We start from the raw sequence: 22,014 nt of genomic DNA, 5'->3' as shown, positions 1-22,014 counted from the left end.
GATCAGCCATGATCATATTGCATTTCGTTGTCTCTGTACTGTACACTGACAATGACAATTAAAATTGAATCTGAATCTGAATGGCGGTGCAGGCTCGAAGGGCCGAATGGCCTACTCCTGCACCTAATTTCTATGTTTCTATGTCTACTATTTCCAGTGCTGATTTGTGGGGTTTGTGGAAACTGAAGGAAGTGAGAGATTCAGACATGTCTACGGATGAAGCGTGTAAGGGAAGGAACTGCTGGTTTACATCGAAGATAGACGCAAAATGCTGGAGTAACTCAGCGGGACAGGCAGCATCTCAGGTGTCGATGGGACACCTACAACAAAGATACCATATCACACGGGACCAAAAACTGGATAACTCAATAACAAGCAGTTGAAAGACAAAAACTGCCGCTGCAATTACAGAAAATACTGGAAATGTTAATGGATTTACTGATGAAAAATTGTTTTAACTAAATCTCCTTTGACAAATGTTACATGACCTGCTGAGTATTTAGCATTTTCTGTTTTTATATCAGCGGTAAAGTAATTTCACTTAATTGCCCTTTTCATTTTTTCCCCACAGTGGGGTACAACATGGGATAGGTACAGAGTATAGCTTCTACTGTACTGCCTAAACCACTCCCACAGGACGATAGACAATAGGTACAGGAGTAGGTCATTCGGCCCTTCGAGCCAGCACCGCCATTCAATGTGATCATGGCTGATCATCCCCAATCGGTACCCCGTCCTGCCTTCCCCTGACTCCGCTGTCTTTCAGAGCCCTATCTAGCTCTCTCTTGAAAGCATCCAGAGAACCCCTGCCTCCACCGCCCTCTGAGGCAGAGAATTCCAGAAACACATCTCTCTGTGAGAATTTTTTTTTCCTCGTCTCTGTTCTAAATGGCTTACCCCTTATTCTTAAACTGTGGCCCCTGGAGTTGCAGGATGAGTCGGTTACAGAGTAAAGATTTCTCTATAATGTCCCTTCAAACACTCCAATGGTAAAAAGGGCAGGTAGAACACAAAAAATGGCAGGGGGAATCACTTATTCAACCTTTGGTGCCACATAATGACCATGAGCAGTGTCAGCATCGTGACCACTTGGAATTAGTTATGGAAAAACGTCCAGACTCCTTGTGTGCATATATGTAGTGTCAATCTCCCACGATAAATGGATTTGATGAATGTGGTCAGATTGCCCTGGGGCTCAACAATGCTAAATATCTGCTTCCAAAGAATGAGCTCTCAGTTATCCTGTGAGTTTTCAACAAAATACAGACGATAAACCACTTGGATTTTGAGTCGGGCTTTAGTGCAAGATCAAATACAAAGCTACTGTAAACATTAAAATTCATCTCTCACTTAATCATTTCTTCCTGAATAACTCCAGGTCCTTTGTTATATCACACATTGTGAATCCATTCAACATGTCTGCGTTTACAACATTTTAACTGCACATTTTATTCTTTGCTTTATTTTGTTTAAGAAAACAGCTACACATACATGAAAATGCTCATGTCAAGAGTGCCTTGACTTTCTGTTAAAGTGACATTGATATTACTGGTTAATTCAAGTTCAGCAATGGAGCAAATAGTTAAAAGATTTGGTAGTGTTTTCAGTTACATCAGTCTTCAGTTATTTCAATAAAGAAGAAAGGATTAAGTATGCAACATGTGGACTCTGGCCAAATTGAAGCAAACAGTTGAACTGAGAAAAGAATCTCGTTACACCTGTAAGATTCACACGAGGGCATTGATCAGAGAGTCCTGAAGATTAAGAAAAGTATGCTCAGATGACTAAGGAAATTCAGCATTCTTTCTCACTTGACACATCAATATTCTATAGATGCACATAGAAAGCATCCTATCGGTATGCATCACAGCTTGGTTTGGCAATTGGTCTGCCCAAGACAAGAAATTGCAGAGTTGTGGACAAACATAGTGCATCACGCAAACCAGCCTCACCCCAATGACTATTAACACTTCACAATGTCTCGGGAATGCAGCCAACACAATCACATACTGCTCACTCTCCAATCATTCCCTCTTCTCCCTTTGAGCAGACGATACAAAAGCCTGAAAGCACGTCCCACCAGTTTCAAGAACAGCTTCTTCCCTGCTATTATCAGAGTCTTGAAAGCACCTCTCATTAACTAAGGATGTGTTCCCAATCCCTCTATCTATCTTTTTACAGCCCTTAAATCCCTTCTTTTGTTGCACTTTGTATCTGTAGCACTACATTTCTCATGGTTATTTGTATTCATGTATAGATGTTTTACTTGGCTAGCACACAAAACAATGTTTTACACTGTATCTTGGTATATGAAAATGATATAAACCAAACTAATGTGTATGGATACACAAAATAAACCTGGTGTTAAGACATCACATCCTACCACGTTGAAAATCATGGACAGGAACAAACATCTATCTTTAAATATTTTCTTAAGAATTATTTAAGGGTTGTGCACTTGAACAGGAGAACATTCCATTCATGTACCTTGTACTGCATGGGTTCATGTCGTTTGTGGAATGGAAACTTATTACACACAACATTGCAGAATATGCTTGCATGTACAATAACTCCATTCAAATTCTAGCTCTTGTACTCCGTGTAAAAAGATAAATAATCCGATCAGGATCACCACATTCCTCATCTTGCACGGACAGTCAGATTCATGTAGGTTCCCCAACAACTCCTGTGAGATGTGTCAGATTTTATAAGGTTGTATTTCGCAGTCAAACTTTAATTTCCCCACTTCCTTCAGTGCTTGATGTGGCCTTCCCAGGGCTTGGGGCTGTTTGATGAAGTTCAGCAGCAGCAAAGCAAAACGTAACCTCGAGCTCCTATTCCACACCTATCTAGTCAGGAATGGGCATCATGATCAATACACCACTCGCAGACTGACACCACCAGCAAGTGTTGCAATTTACTTAAAAGATAGATGTCTGGCCAGCCAGCCAGAGGCACTGAAGACCATCCCTAACATGGGCAGCTTCACCCCACAAGCTATTGCACATTAAAAAATCCACACACTCATTACTACCAATAGTCCATAGGCAGAAGCAAATGACAATGAGCCAGCTGCATATTACTCTGAGAAAGAAAATTGATCACGTCATTAAATATTTTAAAATCCTCTTTGCGAGTTATAAACATCCAAACCTATGTAAAAATGTTCTCTAAAAAATCATTTGTTCCACAATAATATTACACACATGCTGTCACAAGTGGATTCCTTGCACTGAGGCACTTAAATCATCAACACACACGCACACACACACTCTATAACTGCTTCACAAGCCAATGCTTATATAAACTAATTCTCTGTCAGTCTCCACAAGTTAATTTTTCATCTCTCGATGAAAACATTTGTTCAGCTGGATACTTGTATTTCCCCCCTCTCCCTCCCCAAATATGTAGACATTCCTCTTTGGGGTACAGTCTTGAGGTGCAGTTCCTGACTCTCTGGGGTACAGTCCCAATGGTGTTGACTCTGAGAGATAGTTTTTGTCTCTCCTGGGGGTACAGTTTTTGAAGGTGCCAACTCTCTGTGGTATAGTAACTAAAGGTACAGAGCCTCCCTGAAGTGTTGATTCTCCCCGGAGGCAGTACCCTCTGTCCCTTTTAAATACAGATGTTTATCTCAGCAAATGTTACTGTTTTAAATTTTAAAGCTGAACACTGACATGCTCACATATAATTTTTAATCAGGAATCCGTGCCAGAGAGTGACTGGGTACTGTAATCAGGAGTTGGTAACCCTGGGCAGTGAACAGGATTAGGGATCCCCAGGCAGTGATCATGAGCTGAACTTCCAGGGCAGTGATCGGGAATGGGAATTCCTGGGGCAGTGATGTGGATCAGGAATCTCTGAACCATCTCACCTCCGTCAACCCATACTCTAATGGCAGTTCCATCACTGACAGCTGCCAAAAACTACCCCAAATACACCCTCACCCTATCCCCGCAGTCTTTCTCGCTTTCTCCTCCTACCTGGTCTCCTTATTGGAGTCTCATCCTTGCTTTGGATTCTCCTTTTCCCAACCTAGCTTTGTTTGGAAGCATTCCAAAGCCTGAGTAAGATCCCAGGATCTACACTTGACTTGCAATCTCAGATTGGGAGTTGCAGTTCTCATTAAACAATGGCAGAGGATGCTTTCCAAGTTAAAGTTCATTGCACCCACTCCTTAATTCACCACTGGTTTAATTAGAAGGCTAGCATCAGGTTCAGTTATGACACAAGGGAGAAAATGTAGCTGGGGCAGTCCAGTAACCCTCAATTAATTCTCTTCTGAGTTTAGAATCAAGCTCAATCCAAAACCGCCTTGTCAAGAGGCAGGTTTGCTCAGTTCTGAGCAGGTGGACTGGGAAAGACTATTACTTTCTTTTCCAGTTTGTGAATGAATAGCCCACGAGGGCTGTGCTCACTCCTTACCCAACCCCAGCCTTACTGACACCAGCATATTGATCAATGGATGGAGATTCAGAGTAGATAGCCCAACAATGAACATCAATAAACCCTGCCATTGGATTATTTCTAAAGCTAGAGGCGCATTCACCAATTGAGACAGAGGAGGAAGTTGGTACAATATCTGTGGCGGGATCACATTCTGGATTCAGGATCCGAGAATCTCAGACGGACCAACAAAATGATGCACAGACTGCTAACAAATAGGGCAAGGCAGCATTAGTAGTGAAGCTATTAAACAGATCTCTGGAGGATTTCCTCCCGAGAACTCCTGCAGCAATACATTGCTTGGCGATAAGATGCGCTCCAAGTATACAGGCTTGTATAGCTGAAAATATGAAACATGATAGCAGTGTTCTTGACAGTATTTTGGATCCTTTTGACGAATGATTAGAAACAGGCAGGGTATTTTTTATTTCACAGCACTGCCTGATCCTAAAGAGTCCTACACAGAGTATTCATCTCTTAATAGAATTTGGCTTCCAGAGCACACGGGCAATTGTTCCACCCCACTATTGAACTAATCATTTTTTAATCAACAGTTAGCACTTGACAGGGATCAGTAGTGACTCCACAGAGGGCAGCCACTGTTCCAGGATCGTCAGGTGACACTAGATCAGACATCAAGCTCTACACAGGATTCTGGCCAGCCATCCTACACGGTATGCCAAATCTGGCAAAAAGGCATGTAGTCCCATAGATCAAGATCATCACTAGCTAAAGCAGTAAAAGGAAAGTCAGTTATACATTAAATAACACCCCCTCACCTGTATCCACCTATAACTTGACTTGCCCCCCCCCCCCTCCCTCCCCACCTCTCTCTCCCCCTTACTACAATCAATGTCCCGATCCGAAACATCACTATTCACTCCCTCCACAAATGCTGCCTGACTTGTCGAGTTACTCCAACATTTTGTGTTTTGCTAAATTTTGCTGGGCTCCATATCTCATCAGCAATCTCATGGACACTCTGTTTCTACTGGAGGGAAGCTGGAAACCAGGGTGGTAGCTTGCAATGTTGTGGCTTGCTCCAGTAGCTGGATCCAACTATAATTTAAAGATAACTTCAGCATACTATGCAACCAACATAGGCAAAGATTTATCCCCCCCCCCCCCCCCCCCCCCACCACTGAAAACCAAGTAGGTACAATTTTAAATTCTCTACAATGGGATGAAATTGTCCTAATTCTTGCCACAAGGTCAATTTATGACACTCAGCTTAGTAGATAGCACACTCATGTGTTTGAACCGTGACAAGCTGCTTAATTGCAATAGGATGGGAATAGAGGTGATCCTAGCTTGCCATCACATTGCTTTTAGACTGGGTCCCTGATAATTAATCTGCAGCAGAACACTGTTTGACTTTCATCGCAATCAGGATGCCAAAATGAGCAATATCAGTCTGCACAAGGTCAGCTAATCTATCGCAGCCTACAAACTCCTGGAAACCCTTGTCTGATCAATATTGCCGGTTTGTCTGAAGCTACAAAGAAGCTGTGATAAATATATATTCATGATCTATAAATAAAATATAAAGAAAATTCTTGGCTTTCTCAAACCAGCTTCATCCCAATATACAATGTCTGCATCTTCCTGTGGCCCCAGGTAGGAAATACTGCCAGTCTCAGCCGACATAATGGCTGATCCTGGGGGAAAGGACAGAGAATCCCTTTGGGCTGCCCTGGCTTCAACATTCAATTATCATGATAGGGGACTAGGATTATCTGAGGATGAAGGCAGAATAAGGAGGGCATATCATTGAATGAAGCTCCACTTACACTGAAAGATCATCTGGAACAGTGGTGGGTGATGGAGTTTGGGGAGGGAAGGTATCCTGACACAGTGTAACCACTGTGGTACTACCATCAGGCACAGGCAAGACAAGTAATTATTACAGCAGCTTTATAAAAATATGACATGTGTGAGGATGGAGACATGTCAAGCTACCAGCCTGGATTTCATGCATACAGCAATTATATCCAAGCACATTTTATTAAGTTTGAAATAATTCTGAAATACTTCAGACAGTAGTTAAAAATATTAGGATCTGCATAGCTAAAGCAGCTGGTTGTCCAATTATCAGCTGAATAATAAAATCCATCGCAAATCAAGCCTGGAGGAGGCTGGAAATTGCAGACTGAGTCCCTTTTGCATCTTTAACAAAACATATGATTAGTCGGCTGATGAAAAACGGATCAATGAGAGTGTATCAAATTTAAACAATATCATTAATTAGATTATTTTCAAAGGGGTTGCGACTAATCATTTCAATGCACTATATGTCGAAGATACTATGCTAGTTAGTTTACCCCCACACGACCTTGGATATATTATTCAATTGGGATTCTTCATTCAAGGTGGGCAGAGAAAAAACATGGGTTGTTAACTCATCCACTATTGTGTCTGGAATCCAGAATCTTTTCCTTTATTGGCTGAGCCAAAGAATATAAGAGCCAGAAAGGTCTATGTTTAGGCCACAGCAGGGGTATTTGTACAGATATTGTCACCACACAAAAGAACGAGAGGCTGGAGAGGATATTATGAGGATATTATAAGAGCTGAAAAAATTATGATTATGAGGCAAGTGCGACTAAATTGGGTTAGTTCACTTTGGAAAAGGGGAGGCCAAATGGAGAATTGACGGAAATAAAACAGCGAAAGACCAAAATATGTTGGATAATGAGAACCCACCACACCCTTTAACAGAGTGGTAAGAAGGGGAATAGAAAATACAGGAATAGGCTGAAGGATTAAAAATAATTGCAGATGGTAGTGAATTCACTGCATTTAAATAGCAAAGATAGACACAAAATGCCGGAGTAATAAATAGCAGTTGGCTGAGCATTCGGACACTGTCAGTCTCAGCTGTGGAAGTTCTAGCCGTGTCACTTGATTCTCCTGGCTGGCCTTCCATGTAAAACTGGGCCCTAACTCACACCGACTCAATTCACACTCATCTCTATGCTTGCTGACCCACGTTGGGTCCCAGTTAAGCAACGTCTCATTTAAAATTAACTTCTGGTTTAAAAATCCCACGGTTTTCATTCCTTTTAAATCCCATTCCCTCAAGAGATTTCTCTGCTCCGCCAGTCCTGTCCCTCTGATCATCCCTATATTTAATTGCTCCTCTTCCAGTAACTATGACTTCAGCTGCCAAGGCCTTAAGCTCTGGAATATGCACATCTCGTATGTGTATGTGACAAATAAACTTGACTTGACTTGACCTAAATCATTTTTTGGCTTCTCTCTCCTCCTTTACGATGCTTTGTTGACCAAGCCTTTGGTCATTTGTAGCAAAATTTGCGTATGTGGCTAAGGTTTCAGTTTTTGTTTAAAAACACTCCTGTGAGACACCCTAGGATATTTTGCTCCAATGAAGGCACTATATAAAGGCAATATGCTTTTGTATTGTAATAATACAGAACTCCGGGGCAATGTTCTGTGATACACAAATCAGCTGGGTAGCCCTTTATCCCTCTGTATAGGAGATGATGGGTTGAATAGCCTTTTTTAGTGACTATTTCTGGGGCGGAAGATTGCAACCTTCACGTGGTCCGCCCTGTTTCGACTAATGCAATCAACTCGACGTGCACAAACGGAAGATCAAATAGAACAAGTTGTCCAACAACTTTAGGCTGTGCACGCCACACGAAAAAAGAAGTGACTATTTCTATTAACTGTTCTGGGCCATCACGGCCAAGGCAATCTCATCAGAACATCTACTAATGGCTAGTGCACGCTGCTGGATGTTCCTCTTTCTGACCGGTGGATGTGGACGGTGGCTCAGATTAGTTACCTGAACAGAGACCCAGGAGCCGGGTCTTTCCTGCTCTGGGGTGCCAGAGTGTGATCCAGGCTGATGCAGCCACTCCGAGCCGAGTTTGACAACTACTTGCAGGGTTTGGAGGAAGTTCAGCGGTGGGGCATGGAAAACGGAGGAAGGTTAAGCTGTTCCCACCTTTATGGTGGCTACCTCTACCGCACATTGTGTTCACTCAAAAGCTGGTTCATATTCCTGGCTAAACACTCGTTGGTGCGTGGGGGGGCTTGGGTTTGCAGAGTACGTCGATCTTCCCCAGGCAGAACTGGTGTGGGGCTTGTACGGCTCGGGCTCAGTGCACCGGCAGTTTATACGACGTGTGTGGCCATATGCCTCTCCAGCAGAGTCTTGTGCGAGAATCGCTTGTTACACACGTGGCACTCGAAGGCCTTCTCGCCACGGTGGAGCCGCATGTGCACGTTAAGGGAGCTCTTTTGGGTAAAGCGTTTATTGCACACAGGACACTGGTACGCTCGCACGCCTGTGTGCGTCACCATGTGCTTTATCAAGTAGTCCCTGAGCGAGAACGAACGCCAGCACACGCTGCACTGATGAGGCTTCTCACCTGCGGAGGAGGTGGGGAGAGGAAAGACATCAGTAAATCAGAGACTTCAACTGCACAAAATGAACAGTGATTAAAACCATTCAGTAAGCAGCAAATCAGTGGAAAACTGGTGTGATAAAAGGAGCATTCTGCACACATGTTTACACAACCCTTCGTAGCCTGAACCCAAGGCTTGCAAGCGATATTATTAACTCCAGAGCAAGGGAGAGAGTGAGAGCCAGACAGACCCTGCTCCTGACCACTGCCCTTCACCTCAGTGGGAATGTGGCCATCATTTTAAGTCAGCTGAGAGATATTTAGTAGTTAAACACCGAACTTCAGCATAGAGTAGTGACTCGACTGAATAGACAGTGCTGACTTTATGGATTCCAATGAGACAAAACATCTTCAAAAGAGGAGAGGGAAGATACTAAGAATGTACACAATTAGTACTAGGCAAGACCTGCCAAGAAGCAAACATAGGTAGTTCACTTACCAGTCAACGAGGTAAGTGCCACAAATGTGGACAACTGAATTAAAGGGTGTGATGCCTTCTAATATTTGCAGAAATGAATTTGATTATTTCCAGGAATACATTATTCTATGTGCACATTCAGTTGCATTCTGGCTGCTGCACATTCTCTTTACATCATCCAATGGTTAGTTCTCTCACTTGAGTCAAAAGGTCAGGGATTCAATTCCCACACCTAGAAACATAGAAAATAGGTGCCGGAGGAGGCCATTCGGCCCTTCGAGCCAGCACCGCCATTCATTGTGATCATGGCTGATCGTCCCCAATCAATAACCCGTGTCCCTGGCTTCTCCCCATGTCGTTGGCTAACACTCCAGTGCAATTCTGACGGAGCAGAAGATGGTATCTATAAAACAAAATGTTATGCTGAGGCTCAATATGCTCATCGAGAGGACTGCAAAAGCTCTCATAGAACCAGCTTGAAGAGCATGGTGCTTTCTCCAATATTTATCCTTCAAAGAACTCGGAGGTATGGGGAGAAGTGGAACTGGCTCTGGTAGAGTTGGCGCGGACATGATAGGGCCGTTCAGGACTGCTTTCTAGTTGTGCTCGGATGATTCAGTTGCCTGATAACAGCTGGGAAGAAACTGCGTTTTCACACTTCTATACCTTTTGCCTGATGGTCGAGGGGAGAAGAGGACTTTTCAAAATATTGATTGAGCTGTACAATGGCTTCAGCACTGAAGCAGGGCATTCAGCTCCTATCATGTCCGTGCCAACTCTACCAAAGTACTTTACTCCCATTGTTCTATTTTGATGGCAATTTTCTTGTTGATAGTGCTGTGACAGGCACTATCAAGATGTACTAGTTATTTTCCCACTATTGCTCACGAGTCTTTTCCTCAATCTGAGACCGAGGAACTCCAGTCTGAAGAAGGGTCTCGACTTGAAAAGTCACCTGTTCCTTTACTCCAGAGATGCTGCCTGACTCGCTGAGTTATTCCACCACTTTGTGTCTAACTCCTCACACATTTCCGTCTGTGCTTCCATTCATTCAAATATCAAGTATCCTCTGCTTTCCAACCGACAATGCAGCAATGAATGGTTTCATTGTACTGAGAACAGGAGCACACTGCCAAGGTGGACTCTGACTCATCCCCAGACCATGTGTAGTGCTTGCTATAACCCATTTGTGGCAAGTCACATTACTCCTTAATCATTAATCCTGTCCACTAACGCCGACAGTTATCTCTTCATGTCCGGTTCCAGCCCTATGTTATTTATTGCCATCTGTAACAGGCACACATTACCCAGAACCCTTACATTACAGCGCAGTAGTAGTGAACCTTACAGAGCCAGCTACCTTTGGTAGATATCCACCAACTCAATTTGGGAACCAGATACTTAATGCATAGAAAACATATGGGGTGAGCGATTCCTCAGAACCACTCAAATTACCTCATCTCCTCACAGACCACTGACCAAGAAGAGCAGATGCACACAGGAATAAGGTTTCCAACCCAACTCACATTTTAGTCTTTATTACACAGAGATGTTAGCTGCAGCATAGCCTGGGCTCATGAAGAAAATAGATCAATGCCAAGTGGACTTATACAATAGAATGTCACACTCCAAGGGGGCTGTGGACCTCCAGCAGGACCAAAAACAAGACCTGTCAAAGGGCAGATGAGCTCCTGGCGAGCCAACGGCCATCCACACTTCAGTAGAAGTTGCGATCACTATCGTACACGGCATTGTAAGGAACCGTGCCCGTTAATGCTTTCAACGGTGTTGATGATTAGTAGATGATTGGGTGAGTGCGAGGACAGAACTCAAAGTAATAGGGCAAATTCCAGATGATGCAAAGGCATTGTTTTCTCTCTAAAAATACAGTGATTATGATTTTGAACACAATCTTTAAGGAGGGTGTAAATGGAGGTAATCAGGAATTTTTGAGAGGGAGATATACTTTTGGGGAGGTAATAAATTGCAGTGCTCTAGGGTAAGAGGGGAGATATAGGACTGATTCTTATTCAACAAAGGAATTGGCAAAATGGCTTCTGTTTGTATTATAAAAATGTTATTAAAAAAAGAACCTGAAAGATTGCATTTAATAAAAGAGAACAACAATGTTGAACCTACCGGTGTGGACAAACATGTGCTTGGCATAGTTCTGTCTGGAGCTGAAGGTTTTCCCACACTGCGTGCATCCGTAGGGTTTCCTTTCGGCATCACCGGGATTCGCTGGAACTGCCTGGCTTCCATCTGGGAATAACGGGGCATTCTGGCACGAGGGCTGTGCCGGAATGCTGGACACACACGTCTGAGAGGTGGAGGCCAATGGTGGGAGATGATGGGACTGAGGAAGGCCCATTTGGTAAAGGCTGCGGTGAGTAGTTGCGCCGGCTCCAGTGGGGTCTTCTTCAACATCATATTGTGCAGAACAGCCCTGGTTACGTAGGTTGGATTGCATGGTCGATCCTGGGAGAAAGTCTTGCATGAATGTTGAAGGCCGCGGAAAAGAAGCATCAAGCTGCGACTTGCAGTCCGCTTTGCGATTTTGCTGTACGGCAGTGTCCTTCTCCTCCTTCTCTCCTTGCCAAAAGGACTTCAGTTCTTCTGGTAAGAGATCACTGGCATTGAAAAATTCCATCTCATCTCCTTTGCTGCTCAAACTCAGATGACCAGCAGAGTCTCGTCGGTCCTCCATTGCACTCTGGTTGGGGTTAAACGCATTCGCCTCAGTGATTTCCTCGGTCTGTTCATCTTGGTTGCTTTGCTGTGCGATTTGGTTGGAGACGGTTCGGACAGCGATGCTCTCCCCACAGTAAAGGAGATCATCGTCTTCTTCTTTGATGGTCACTTGACTTCCGTCAGCCATTTGAAGTCTGATTGGCTGCCGTTGCTTGCGGCTGTGACTGCCCTGTGACAAAAGCCCCATCTCGGGCCGCTGGTTGGCTGCAGTATTGTACCAGATTCCACGCACCTCATTATTGCGGCCAGTCTCCATTAGAGTCAGGTTCTCCTGGTCGGTTATGGCCTGCTCTCCAACTCCCTTCTGACGTGCTAATGTTTGTTGCCTGCACAGAATGGGGACCATTTCTTCTGCCTTGTACCCACCATCACCTGTGGCTGTGTTCTTTGAACCTCCCTGTACAAAGTCAAACTCTCTCTCAGCAGTGTGGGGTGACAATGCTGTTTCAATAAAACCCATGGGAAACTTGTGGATCTGGTCGCCAGTGTTCTGGCAAAGAACTGCTTCCTTCTCATCGGAGAGGTCCATCTTTTGTTGGTCCCCCTGAGCCTTTTGTAGGGCATTTTGTGAAATGATCCGTGTGCACTCGTCGATTATGGTTTTAATCTGAAGGACACTCGCTGCCGTGAGGATCTGCAAAGCCTCCACATGAGAGACCATCAGTGAGCCACTATACATAAAATCCACTAGTCGTCGCAGAGTCTGGGCTGAGACCAGAGGTGGGACCTCAATCTCGCTGTAGCCCAACAAGAGTTTATCGTGGAAAAAGGGGCTAGCTGCAGCCAAGACACAGCGGTGGGCTCGGAGAGCTGTGTTATGGATACGTACGGTTACATCGCAGAAATGACCACCCAGGCGCTGCGAGTTCAGCGTCTCCAGAAGGGACCTGCTGAAATTCTGGAGGTTGATGCTATGAAGTTGCTCAGCCATTCTGCTCTGTTTCACTGCACAAGTCAACCTGCAAACCAGAATCATAGAAATCACAGAAAGTTTACCATGCAGGCTATACAGCCCGTCATCTGTAAAATCCATTAAATGTCAGCTGTAAAAGAACTGCCCAGTCTAATCCTGTCCTCCAGTACTAAATCGGTAGTCCTACAGATCACGCCTCTTCAAATGGATATCCAAATTCTTTATGGCTTCTATTTCCATCTTCTTTTCAGACATGGAGTTTCAAATTTTTAACATACTAACATTCCCCAAAGGATATTCTATCTTATAATTCAACATTATCTTACCCAACAGATGAGGAAAGAGGGAGTGGAGCAGGATGGGAACAGGGCAAACAATAATAGCATGAATGGGAGGGGAGATTGTAAATATAGAGAAAGCAGTGGGGAATAACGAATTAGGTGGGAGAGTGGGGCAAAGCATGACACGGAGATGCTAGATATAGGGCAAGGCCTGCGATCACAACCTGCCATCAGATATTAGCAAATCAACTTCACTTCAATTTCATTTGCTGGATGCATTTCCAATAAACACTGCCAATCAACTTAAGCTCAAGGTAGACACAAAATGCTGGAGTAACTCAGCGGGCCAGGCAGCATCTCTGGAGCGTAGGAACGGGTTAGAGAGAAGGAATGGGTGACGTTTCGGGTCGAGACCCTTCTTCAGACTCGTGTCAGGGGAGGGGGCTTTCACAGACATCAGCCTGACCCACTAAGTAAATCCGGCACTTTTTTTTCCTTGTGGATCTTCTGCACCAAGGCTGAGGACTCTTTACTGAGGCTATGGCAGTGCCACCCGTGCCCTGGCTGCCATCTAACAGAGCCTCTCCTGGGCCATTCATGGAGGTTGCAATTGGACAATAAGCTGCAGACCCATAAGGAGGGATAGGGAACATTTAACAGGCCGGTGGATTAAGTAGGGATATGGACCCTTTAACATGTCAGTGGGGAGGAGGTTAAGGTGGGATATGGCTCCCTTTATCAGGGTGGATGGGGGGGGGTTAAGGTGGGACACGGGCCCTTTAAATCCGAGACGAGGGCAGCGGGGCCTCTGATCACGTGTGTGCTGCGGCCCATTGGTGCCATTGACCCCCCTGACCCGCAGAACTACGTACCTCCGCTTTCTCCCGCGGTGAACCGGCGCTACACCTCTGCGGGCGGCCCTCGCAAGCCTCACGTCAGACGTGTGGGGGATGTGGAGGTCCCGGTGCCGCCGCCGCCGCCGCCGCCGGCGCCGATCACCCTCTCGTCTCCTCTCGGCATCGACAACCCCTCGGGGGGGGGCGGGTCGGTCGGACCTGTGCGTCATCACGCAACGCGACGCGTGTGTGGTTCGGCACGCATCCCACGCATGCGCTGTTCACGGCCGGCCGAAGATTTTTTATGGGGGGGGGGGGGGGTTGCGACTGTGTGATGACGTCACGAGGAGCCAATGTGGCCGCCATTTTAGTGAGGTCGACTGGACAGAGTGAGGCAGAGAGCGCGCAGGGAGGGAAGGATAGAGGGAGGGTGGAGGCTGGCAGGAGGGGAGGGGAAGGGAAGGATGGAGAGAAGTGGGAGGGAGAAGACAGGCAGGAAAGGATGTTGGCAGGAGGGGAAGAGAAGAAGAAAAATGGGAGGGTGAAGGATGGGAGGAGGGGGAGGGGAGGATGGGGAAAGGAGGAGGGGGAAAAGGAGGAGGAGGAGGAGGAGGGGGGGGTGGGGAGGATGGGGAAATGAGGAGGAGGGGGGGAGGGGGGAGGGAGGATGGGGAAAGGAGGAGGGGGGGATGGGGGAAAGAATGATGGGGAAAGGAGGAGGGGGGAAATGGGGGGGAGGAGGAGGGGGATGATGGGGAAAGGAGGAGGTGATGATGGGGAAAAGGAGGAGGGGGAATGGGGGAAAGGATGGGGAGGAGAGGGATGGGGAAAGGAGGATGGGGAAAGGAGGAGGGGAGGATGGGGAAATGAGGAGGGGATGATGATGGGGGAAGGAGGAGGAGGGGGGAGGAGGGGGGGGGGGATGGGGAAAGGAGGAGGGGAGGGGACGGAGGGGGGGGGGGGATGGGGAAAGGAGGAGGAGGAGGGAGGGGGGGATGGGGAAAGGAGGAGGAGGGAGGAGGGGAGGGATTGGGAAAGGAGGAGGGGGGGATGGGGAAAGGAGGAGGGGGGGGGGGGAAAAGGAGGAGGGGAGGATGGGGAAAGGAGGAGGGGGGGAAGGGAATGGGGAAGGATGAGGAATGGGAGGAGGGGGAAAAAGGAGGAGGGGGGAGGGAATGGGGAAAGGGGAGGGGGGGGGAAAGGGGGAGGGGGGGGAGGAGGAGGGGAGGATGGGGAAAGGAGGAGGGGGAATGGGGAAAGGATGGGGAGGAGGGAGGGGAGGATGGGGAAAGGAGGAGGGGATGATGGGGAAAGGAGGAGGGGGAATGGGGGGAAAGGATGGGGAGGAGAGGATGGGGAAAGGAGGATGGGGAAAGGAGGAGGGGGAGGATGGGGAAAGGAGGAGGAGATGATGGGGGAAAGGAGGAGGGGGGGGATGGAGGAAGGGGGGGAGGGGAGGAGGGGGGAAAGGAGGATGGGGAAAGGAGGAGGGGAGGATGGGGAAAGGAGGAGGGGAGGATGGGGAAAGGAGGAGGGGAGGATGGGGAAAGGAGGGAGGGGGGGATGGGGGAGGGAGGAGGGGGGGGGGATGGGGAAAGGAGGAGGGGGGGATGGGGAAAGGAGGAGGGGGAATGGGGAAAGGAGGAGGGGGAAGATGGGGAAAAGGAGGAGGGGGAATGGGGAAAGGAGGAGGGGGGATGGGGGAAAGGAGGAGGGGGGATGGGGAAAGGAGGAGGAGGAGGGAGGGGGGGATGGGGAAAGGGGGGAGGAGGGAGGGGAAAGGAGGAGGGATGGGGGGGATGGGGGAAAGGAGGAGGAGGGAGGGGGGGGGGGGGGGGAAAGGAGAAAGGAGGAGGAGGGAGGGAGGGGGGGATGGGGAAAGGAGGAGGGGGAGGAGGGGAGGAGGAGGGAAGGAGGAGGAGGGGGATGGGGAAAGGATGATGGGGAAAGGAGGAGGGGAATGGGAAAAGGAGGAGGGGGGGATGGGGAAAGGAGGAGGGGAGGATGGGGAAAGGAGGAGGGGGGAGGGGGGGAAAGGAGGAGGAGGGAGGGGGGGGGTGGGAAAGGGGAGGAGGAGGGAGGGGGGGGTGGGGAAAGGAGGAGGAGGGAGGAGGGGGGAGGATTGGGAAAGGAGGAGGGGGGATGGGGAAAGGATGATGATGGGGAAAGGAGGAGGGGAATGGGGAAAGGAGGAGGGGGGATGGGGAAAGGAGGAGGGGAGGATGGGGAAAGGAGGAGGGGAGGATGGGGAAAGGAGGAGGGGAGGAGGGGGAATGAGGATAGTAGGGCAGAGACCAGAGCAGGGAGGGGGGCTTGCGGAGAGCAAATTACCCTTGTCATCATCACCATATCTGCCCCTCACCCCAAACCCCCCTTCTGTCTTTGGCCACCCCTCTCTTCCCGTTTGGTGCCCTTCTCCCCCACACCCCTTTGGTTGCCTCTCTCTTTCCCACGCCCCACTTTGCTGTCCTCTTGACTCCCTGTCTATTGCCCATGTCTCCCCTCCACCGTCGCCTTCCCTTTTGGCCCCATGACCACTGTTGTCTCCTGATCTTGGTTCTCTTTAATGGCCCATTTGGGGAATATGGAAGAATGTGGAATGATGATCATTATGAGACTGAAGCCTCTGTGGTTTCTCTCAGGCTGCTCCCAAAGTGCCTGCCATGCCTCGTCACTGCTCTGCTGAGGGATGCAGATCTAGGGACACAAAGGACTCACGAATTAATGGCATCACCTTTCACAGGTCAGTACAGCAGCACCAGCACGCCTGGCCTCATTCCTCCTCAGCATGCCTGCAATATTCCATGTCACACTACTTCAGTATGTTGTTTGATTTGTCTTGGTTTACACAGGTTACCAAAGAAAGGGAAAAGTCAGCGTGAGATCTGGTTGCTGAACTGTTGTCGAAGGAACCCGGATGGGACTGTTCCCTGGACTCCTTCATCGCAATTTGTCTATTTTTGCTCAAAGCATTTTGAAAAACAGTGCTTTGAACTTGTGGGACTGAGGTAATATGCAGCATCAGTGTGACTGCTAATGGCTTAAGTGTTTAAAAAAACGCGGTAGAATAGAGGATTGACTGTTCAAGGGGGTCTGAAAGCTCAATGGCCGTTTCTGGTCGTGTTATTTTAAGTCTTTCCACCTCCACACTGGCTTGTCTGTCCTGTACCTTCTCCGTTGCTACGTAGAGGTCAAGCGATAACTAAGAACAATACCTTAAATTCTGCTTGGGCATCTTGCAACTAAATTTACATGAAAGTGGAATTTTCTAGTTTCAGGCAACGTCCTTTTGTTTCCCTATCTCTAGCCTTTGTCCACCATCCATGCATCCACCTATCACTTACAGGCTTGTCCTGCCCCCACCTCTCCTCCAGCTTTCTGCCTCATACTACAAGCAACCGAGAGGTATATCAACCTGAAACATCACATATCCATGTCCAGAGTAGCAACCTGGCTCCAGCATGTTGATTTCTATGCAAGAATCCAGCAGCTGCAGTTCCTGATGCTGCAGTTCCTGATGTATCCATGCTGCATTACTCTGTTCCTTACTTAGATAAAGATGCGCAACTCTACCTAAGCTGACATATCCCTGGTTTCTGTCCTCTTCCACATCACCTGGAATCTCCTCGTCCCCAGCTCTCATTATTCTCCTCTTGTCCAACAATGGCGTGATAATTACTTTGACCCTGATCTTTCATACTTGGACTATGATGTCTGACCTCTGAGTCTGGCACTTCTGCACCCTCTCGTGCTTGTTGCAGTCCCTCAATTAAACAAAAATCGTCTTGGCGTAATCTGTCCATTTTCAGTCTTGTTCCATGAAGATGACACAAAAGGAAGAAGGATCTCGACCAGAAACGTCACCTATTCTTTTTCTCCAGAGATGCTGCCTGTCCCGCTGATTTACTCCAGCTTTTTGAGTCTATCTTTGGTTCCTTCCTACACAGAAGGATGTTGCAGTGTTGTTGTGTTCTAGCCTGTGACATTCTGGTTGTGGGGAGGTCGGGGTCGGAGTTCATCGTTCACCTTCTGTTTTCGCAGTGGTTATCACCGGCTGCGCGATGACGCGGTCCCCACGTTGTTCCAACCGAGTCCTCGAGGAAAAGTGAAGTCGACCAGAGCAAACAAAGAAAAGGCAGCAGCACCAATGGCCACCGGTGAATGGTGAGGGGTTGGTGCTTTAACACTTGATTTTTCACCAAAAATCTGAGTCCTTTGCTCCCTTGTTGGCTCTTAGTGCTTTGAATGGCAGCAATCAGATGGCCAGTCCATAAGAGTGCGTCCAGTCTTTACCACCACTGGAGCAGAGATAATAAGAACCAATGTCCCCAGGCTGGCTATGTAGCAGATTCAGGTTTTAGTGTTGATGCTTTCTTGAGTGAATATCATTGAATATTTGCTGTCAGATTATATCAGGACTTGAAGGCTTCAGCTTTATTCCATGGAGTGCAGAAGGCTGAGGGGTGATCTTATGGAGGTGTATGAAATCATGAGAGCAATAAATAGGGTGAATGCACAGTCTTTTACCCAGAGTAGGGGAATCAAGAACCCGAGTATATAGGTTTAAGGTGAGAGGGGAAAGATTGAGGGGGAACTTTTTCACAGACAGGGTGGTGGCTATATGGAATGAGCTGCCAGAAGAGATTGTTGAGTCAGGTACTATAACAACAATTAAAAGGCACTGGACAGGTAAGTGGATGGGAAAGAGTTAGAGGAATATAGGTTAAATGCGGGCAAATGAGACCAGCTTAGAAGGAGCATCTTGACTGGTATGGACAAGTTGGGCCAAAGGGCCTGTTCCATCAGAGAAGGGTCATGGGTGAGCTATTGAGAGTGGCTGTGTGTCAGGAATAGCACTTGGGAAGGGGAGAAAGTTGGCATTGTTGCCTTGTGTGCTCACTGTAGCGCTTCCCCTGTGTTTAACTCCCCTCTTCTATCCATCTCCAGTCTCACTAACAATGCTGCTTTACCCGACGCGGATCTCGGGGACCCCACGTCCAGTTTGGAGACGAGCTTCAGCAGTTCCCAGGATGCTTCCACCTTTGTCCTAGATTATTCCGTCCCCCAGGCGAGGGTGAGTGAAAGCATTTGCTCAAGCAATACGCTGCTCACCGAGGCCCCGCTGTGCTCGAGCCAGGCTGAGTTGGAGGCTTCTGTGCCCACTGTAATTTACCTGGTGGACACCGAGTCAGAGCCGGTGGAATTGGACAGCACCGAGAGTGAAGAGGAAGCCTGCATGAGCATCCTGTTGTCTCAGCCCGATGTGTTGACTGACCTCCCGGCCCACAGCCAGGAGGAGCTGCAGGATTTTGGGACCCTCATTCCCATCGCGCTGTACATGGCACGCCTTCCCAGTGCGCCCATGAACCCTGGTGCCCACGTCACGGTCGAGCACAGCTATACCGTGGGCTGCCCGCTGGTTTGGAAGAAGAGGGCGGAGGTCCTGAACGAGGCCTTTGAGAAGGTCAGCAAGGAGCTGCGGGCCAGCAAGAAGCGCGAGAGCCGGCTCAGGTCCCGCATCACCTCCTTCCTGAAAACACGTGTCCGGGGGCGGCGGGTGAAGCTGGGCTTGCCCAACCATCTGGCCCAGCCGGTGGAAGTGTTTGAGGTGCAGGTAATAAACGACGCTGTTGAACTGTGCAACCCAGTGACCAGCTGAACAGAACCAAGCCTCCAGGATGGTGCCCAGAGCAATGAAGGTGAAGAGCCGTCACACACAGAGGAGAGGTAGGGAGGGAGAGGTGTGCTTGGAGTTGAATTGATCTACAATGAGGGGAGAGGACTGAGAATTATGGGGTTTATGGGACGGGGTGGCGTCTGGTGGGGAGGTAATCAGTGCATGAAGAGGAATGGTTGGGGAGGAGAGTGCTAGGATAGGTGGGGTAGGTGGATAGAGGGGATGGGATGGGATCTTCTGGGATGGACAGAATGGGTTAGGGAGAAGCATGAATCCTGACTGAGAGAAGAGAGATTAATGGGAGAGATAAGATGAGGCAGAGAAGAACAGTGTGAGATAAGTGGGTAGGAGATGTGGAGTGGTAATGAGACCAGGGAAGAGATTAAATTAGGTGAGGTTGAAGTGGCTGGGCAGGGAATTGAGAGGGAACTATATGACAGCAGTGTGTGGTGACTGGTGCCATTGTTCTGAGGCACCAAGATGTGCAGGAGGGCATTTGTTCGCAATCAGTTGTTGATGTTTGCCTGACATGAAATGTAACATTTGAATATGCTGCCTTTTTAAAATAAAGTAACTTGGATCATTACTATGGAGCACTTCAGTTCTGTAAAACGCTGTTAATCCCCTTATGTAGTTACAAACTTGACTTTTCCTTGATCAGATCTTTTTTCTTATTTTGATCAACAACGTTCAACATCATTGGGCATCATTGACCATGGCTTCTCCTACCATGTGTTGGCTCGGGTAGGGTCTGACGATGAAGAATAGGATTTTCCAGGGTGGATTTTCTTTTGTTGCTCTGCCTTGAGGGTATCTTCATTATGTGTAAACAAATTGGATCTGAGCACAAAGCTGGATTTGTGCAAGGGAAGATTGGGGAGGTAATGGGCAGAGCTGGCGTGGGTGGGGAGCGAGATGAGAGGAAATATAGCACAGAACAGTAAACAGTACAGCACAGGAACTAACCCTTTTGCCCACAATGTTTGTGTCGAGCATGAAGCCTAGTTAAATTGATCTCATCTGCCAGTACATTAATCCAAACCCCTCTTTTCCTTGCATTTCCACATGCCTATCTAAAAGCCTCTTAAACGCCACTATCGTATCTGCCTCCGCAAATGCTAGAAAACTAGAAAACTATTTTTTAAAACGTGCTGGTGAGCCGCCTTCATTTGGGAGTTCCACCGATGGTGCTGTGCCTCATTGCTGGGAGAAGGATCGTCCTGGCGTCCACCCTGACGAGACTGCACCACCACTCGCCCACTGGGGTCCGGAGAATGTTCAGCCCATCAAAATAAGTCGCAACAAAGCAGTGATTAAAATGTCACAACTCCCCCCCCACCCCCCGGGGAAGAACTTTAATACTTTGCTGTAATAGGAAATATTAGAGCAGATGTCCACAAGTTTGGTCATTGAGGAAGAGTTAAGGAGTTTCTTCAGGGAGATAGAATAGTGACATAGGTTTAGGACTGGGTGAGGTGATGGGCAGAGCTGGTGGCTGGGGAGCATGGTAATAGGAAATAGAACATAGAACTGTACAGCACAGAAATGGGCCCTTTTGCCCACCATGATTGTGCTGAGCATGATGTCTGGTTTAAATTTATCTTGTCTGCCAGTACGTGCTCCATATCCCACTATTCCCTGTACTTCCACGTGCTTATCTAAAAGCATCTTAAACATCATGATTGTATCTACCTCTGCCAACACCTCTGGCAATGTGTTCCAGGTCCCCACTGCTCTCTGTGTGGGGAAAAAAAAACCTTGCCTGCACATCTCCCCCTTCCTGCCTTATAGCTATGACCTCTGCTGTTGGACATTTTCACCCTGGGGGAAAAAGAGGTTCTGACTGTCTTATCTATGCGTCTCATAATTTTATATACTTCTATCAAGTCTCTCCTCAACCTCTGACACTTTAGAGCAAACACTCCAAGTCTATCCAATCTCTCCCCGTGAAGGATAAGGAGAAAACTGGAAGAAAGTCTGGGCAATGGAATGAAAACGGCTGAGCCTGAGGGACCAGTAATGGGGAAAATGAAGTCCATAGACCAAACGGTGGAGGTGGAAGATGGAGGCAATAGTGGAGAAATTTAAAGATGTAGATAATACAAATGAAACAATGTTTGAGAGGGATGATCATGGGATTTGGTCAAGGTGGGGGTTGCAGAGTGATGGACATTACATGTGGGTTGGGAACCTCAAAGGGAAATCAGGAATGGAAAGTTAGAAAAGCTTTAGGAAAAAGAAGTTGATGGTAAGATAAAC

At 47.6% G+C, this 22,014-nt stretch overlaps 2 protein-coding genes across 5 annotated transcripts; one reads left to right on the top strand and one right to left on the bottom strand.

Moving 5' to 3' along the window:
• Positions 1 to 5,574: 5,574 nt before the first annotated feature.
• Positions 5,575 to 14,314, bottom strand: LOC129713833 (zinc finger and BTB domain-containing protein 20-like). 2 transcript variants are annotated; one of them, XM_055663163.1, is made up of 3 exons: positions 14,115 to 14,312; positions 11,437 to 13,007; positions 5,575 to 8,843 (listed from the first exon to the last, which is right to left on the bottom strand). In XM_055663163.1, the coding sequence occupies exons 1-3, from the start codon at positions 14,306 to 14,308 to the stop codon at positions 8,587 to 8,589; spliced, it is 2,022 nt and encodes a 673-aa protein (XP_055519138.1). In that variant the 5' UTR covers positions 14,309 to 14,312; the 3' UTR covers positions 5,575 to 8,586. The 2 variants fall into 2 exon arrangements, with proteins under 2 accessions (XP_055519138.1, XP_055519139.1); XM_055663164.1 differs by lacking the exon at positions 5,575 to 8,843 and adding an exon at positions 8,856 to 9,700 and having other exon boundaries at positions 14,115 to 14,314.
• A 75-nt stretch (positions 14,315 to 14,389) lies between these two features.
• Positions 14,390 to 20,341, top strand: thap7 (THAP domain containing 7). Of its 3 annotated transcripts, XM_055663162.1 has the most exons (5): positions 14,390 to 14,467; positions 16,721 to 16,821; positions 16,931 to 17,086; positions 18,120 to 18,242; positions 19,026 to 20,341. In XM_055663162.1, exons 2-5 carry the CDS (start codon positions 16,742 to 16,744, stop codon positions 19,735 to 19,737), a joined length of 1,071 nt encoding a protein of 356 aa, XP_055519137.1. In that variant the 5' UTR covers positions 14,390 to 14,467; positions 16,721 to 16,741; the 3' UTR covers positions 19,738 to 20,341. The 3 variants fall into 3 exon arrangements, with proteins under 3 accessions (XP_055519137.1, XP_055519135.1, XP_055519136.1); XM_055663160.1 differs by lacking the exon at positions 14,390 to 14,467 and having other exon boundaries at positions 16,382 to 16,821; positions 16,900 to 17,086; XM_055663161.1 differs by lacking the exon at positions 14,390 to 14,467 and having other exon boundaries at positions 16,385 to 16,821.
• The last annotated feature ends 1,673 nt before the right edge of the window (positions 20,342 to 22,014 follow it).

This window comes from Leucoraja erinacea, chromosome 37 (assembly GCF_028641065.1).
Source record: "Leucoraja erinacea ecotype New England chromosome 37, Leri_hhj_1, whole genome shotgun sequence".
Lineage (NCBI taxonomy): Eukaryota > Metazoa > Chordata > Chondrichthyes > Rajiformes > Rajidae > Leucoraja > Leucoraja erinaceus.
Note: the sequence above shows the minus strand (reverse complement) of the source record. Positions and strands in the feature narration are given on the sequence as shown.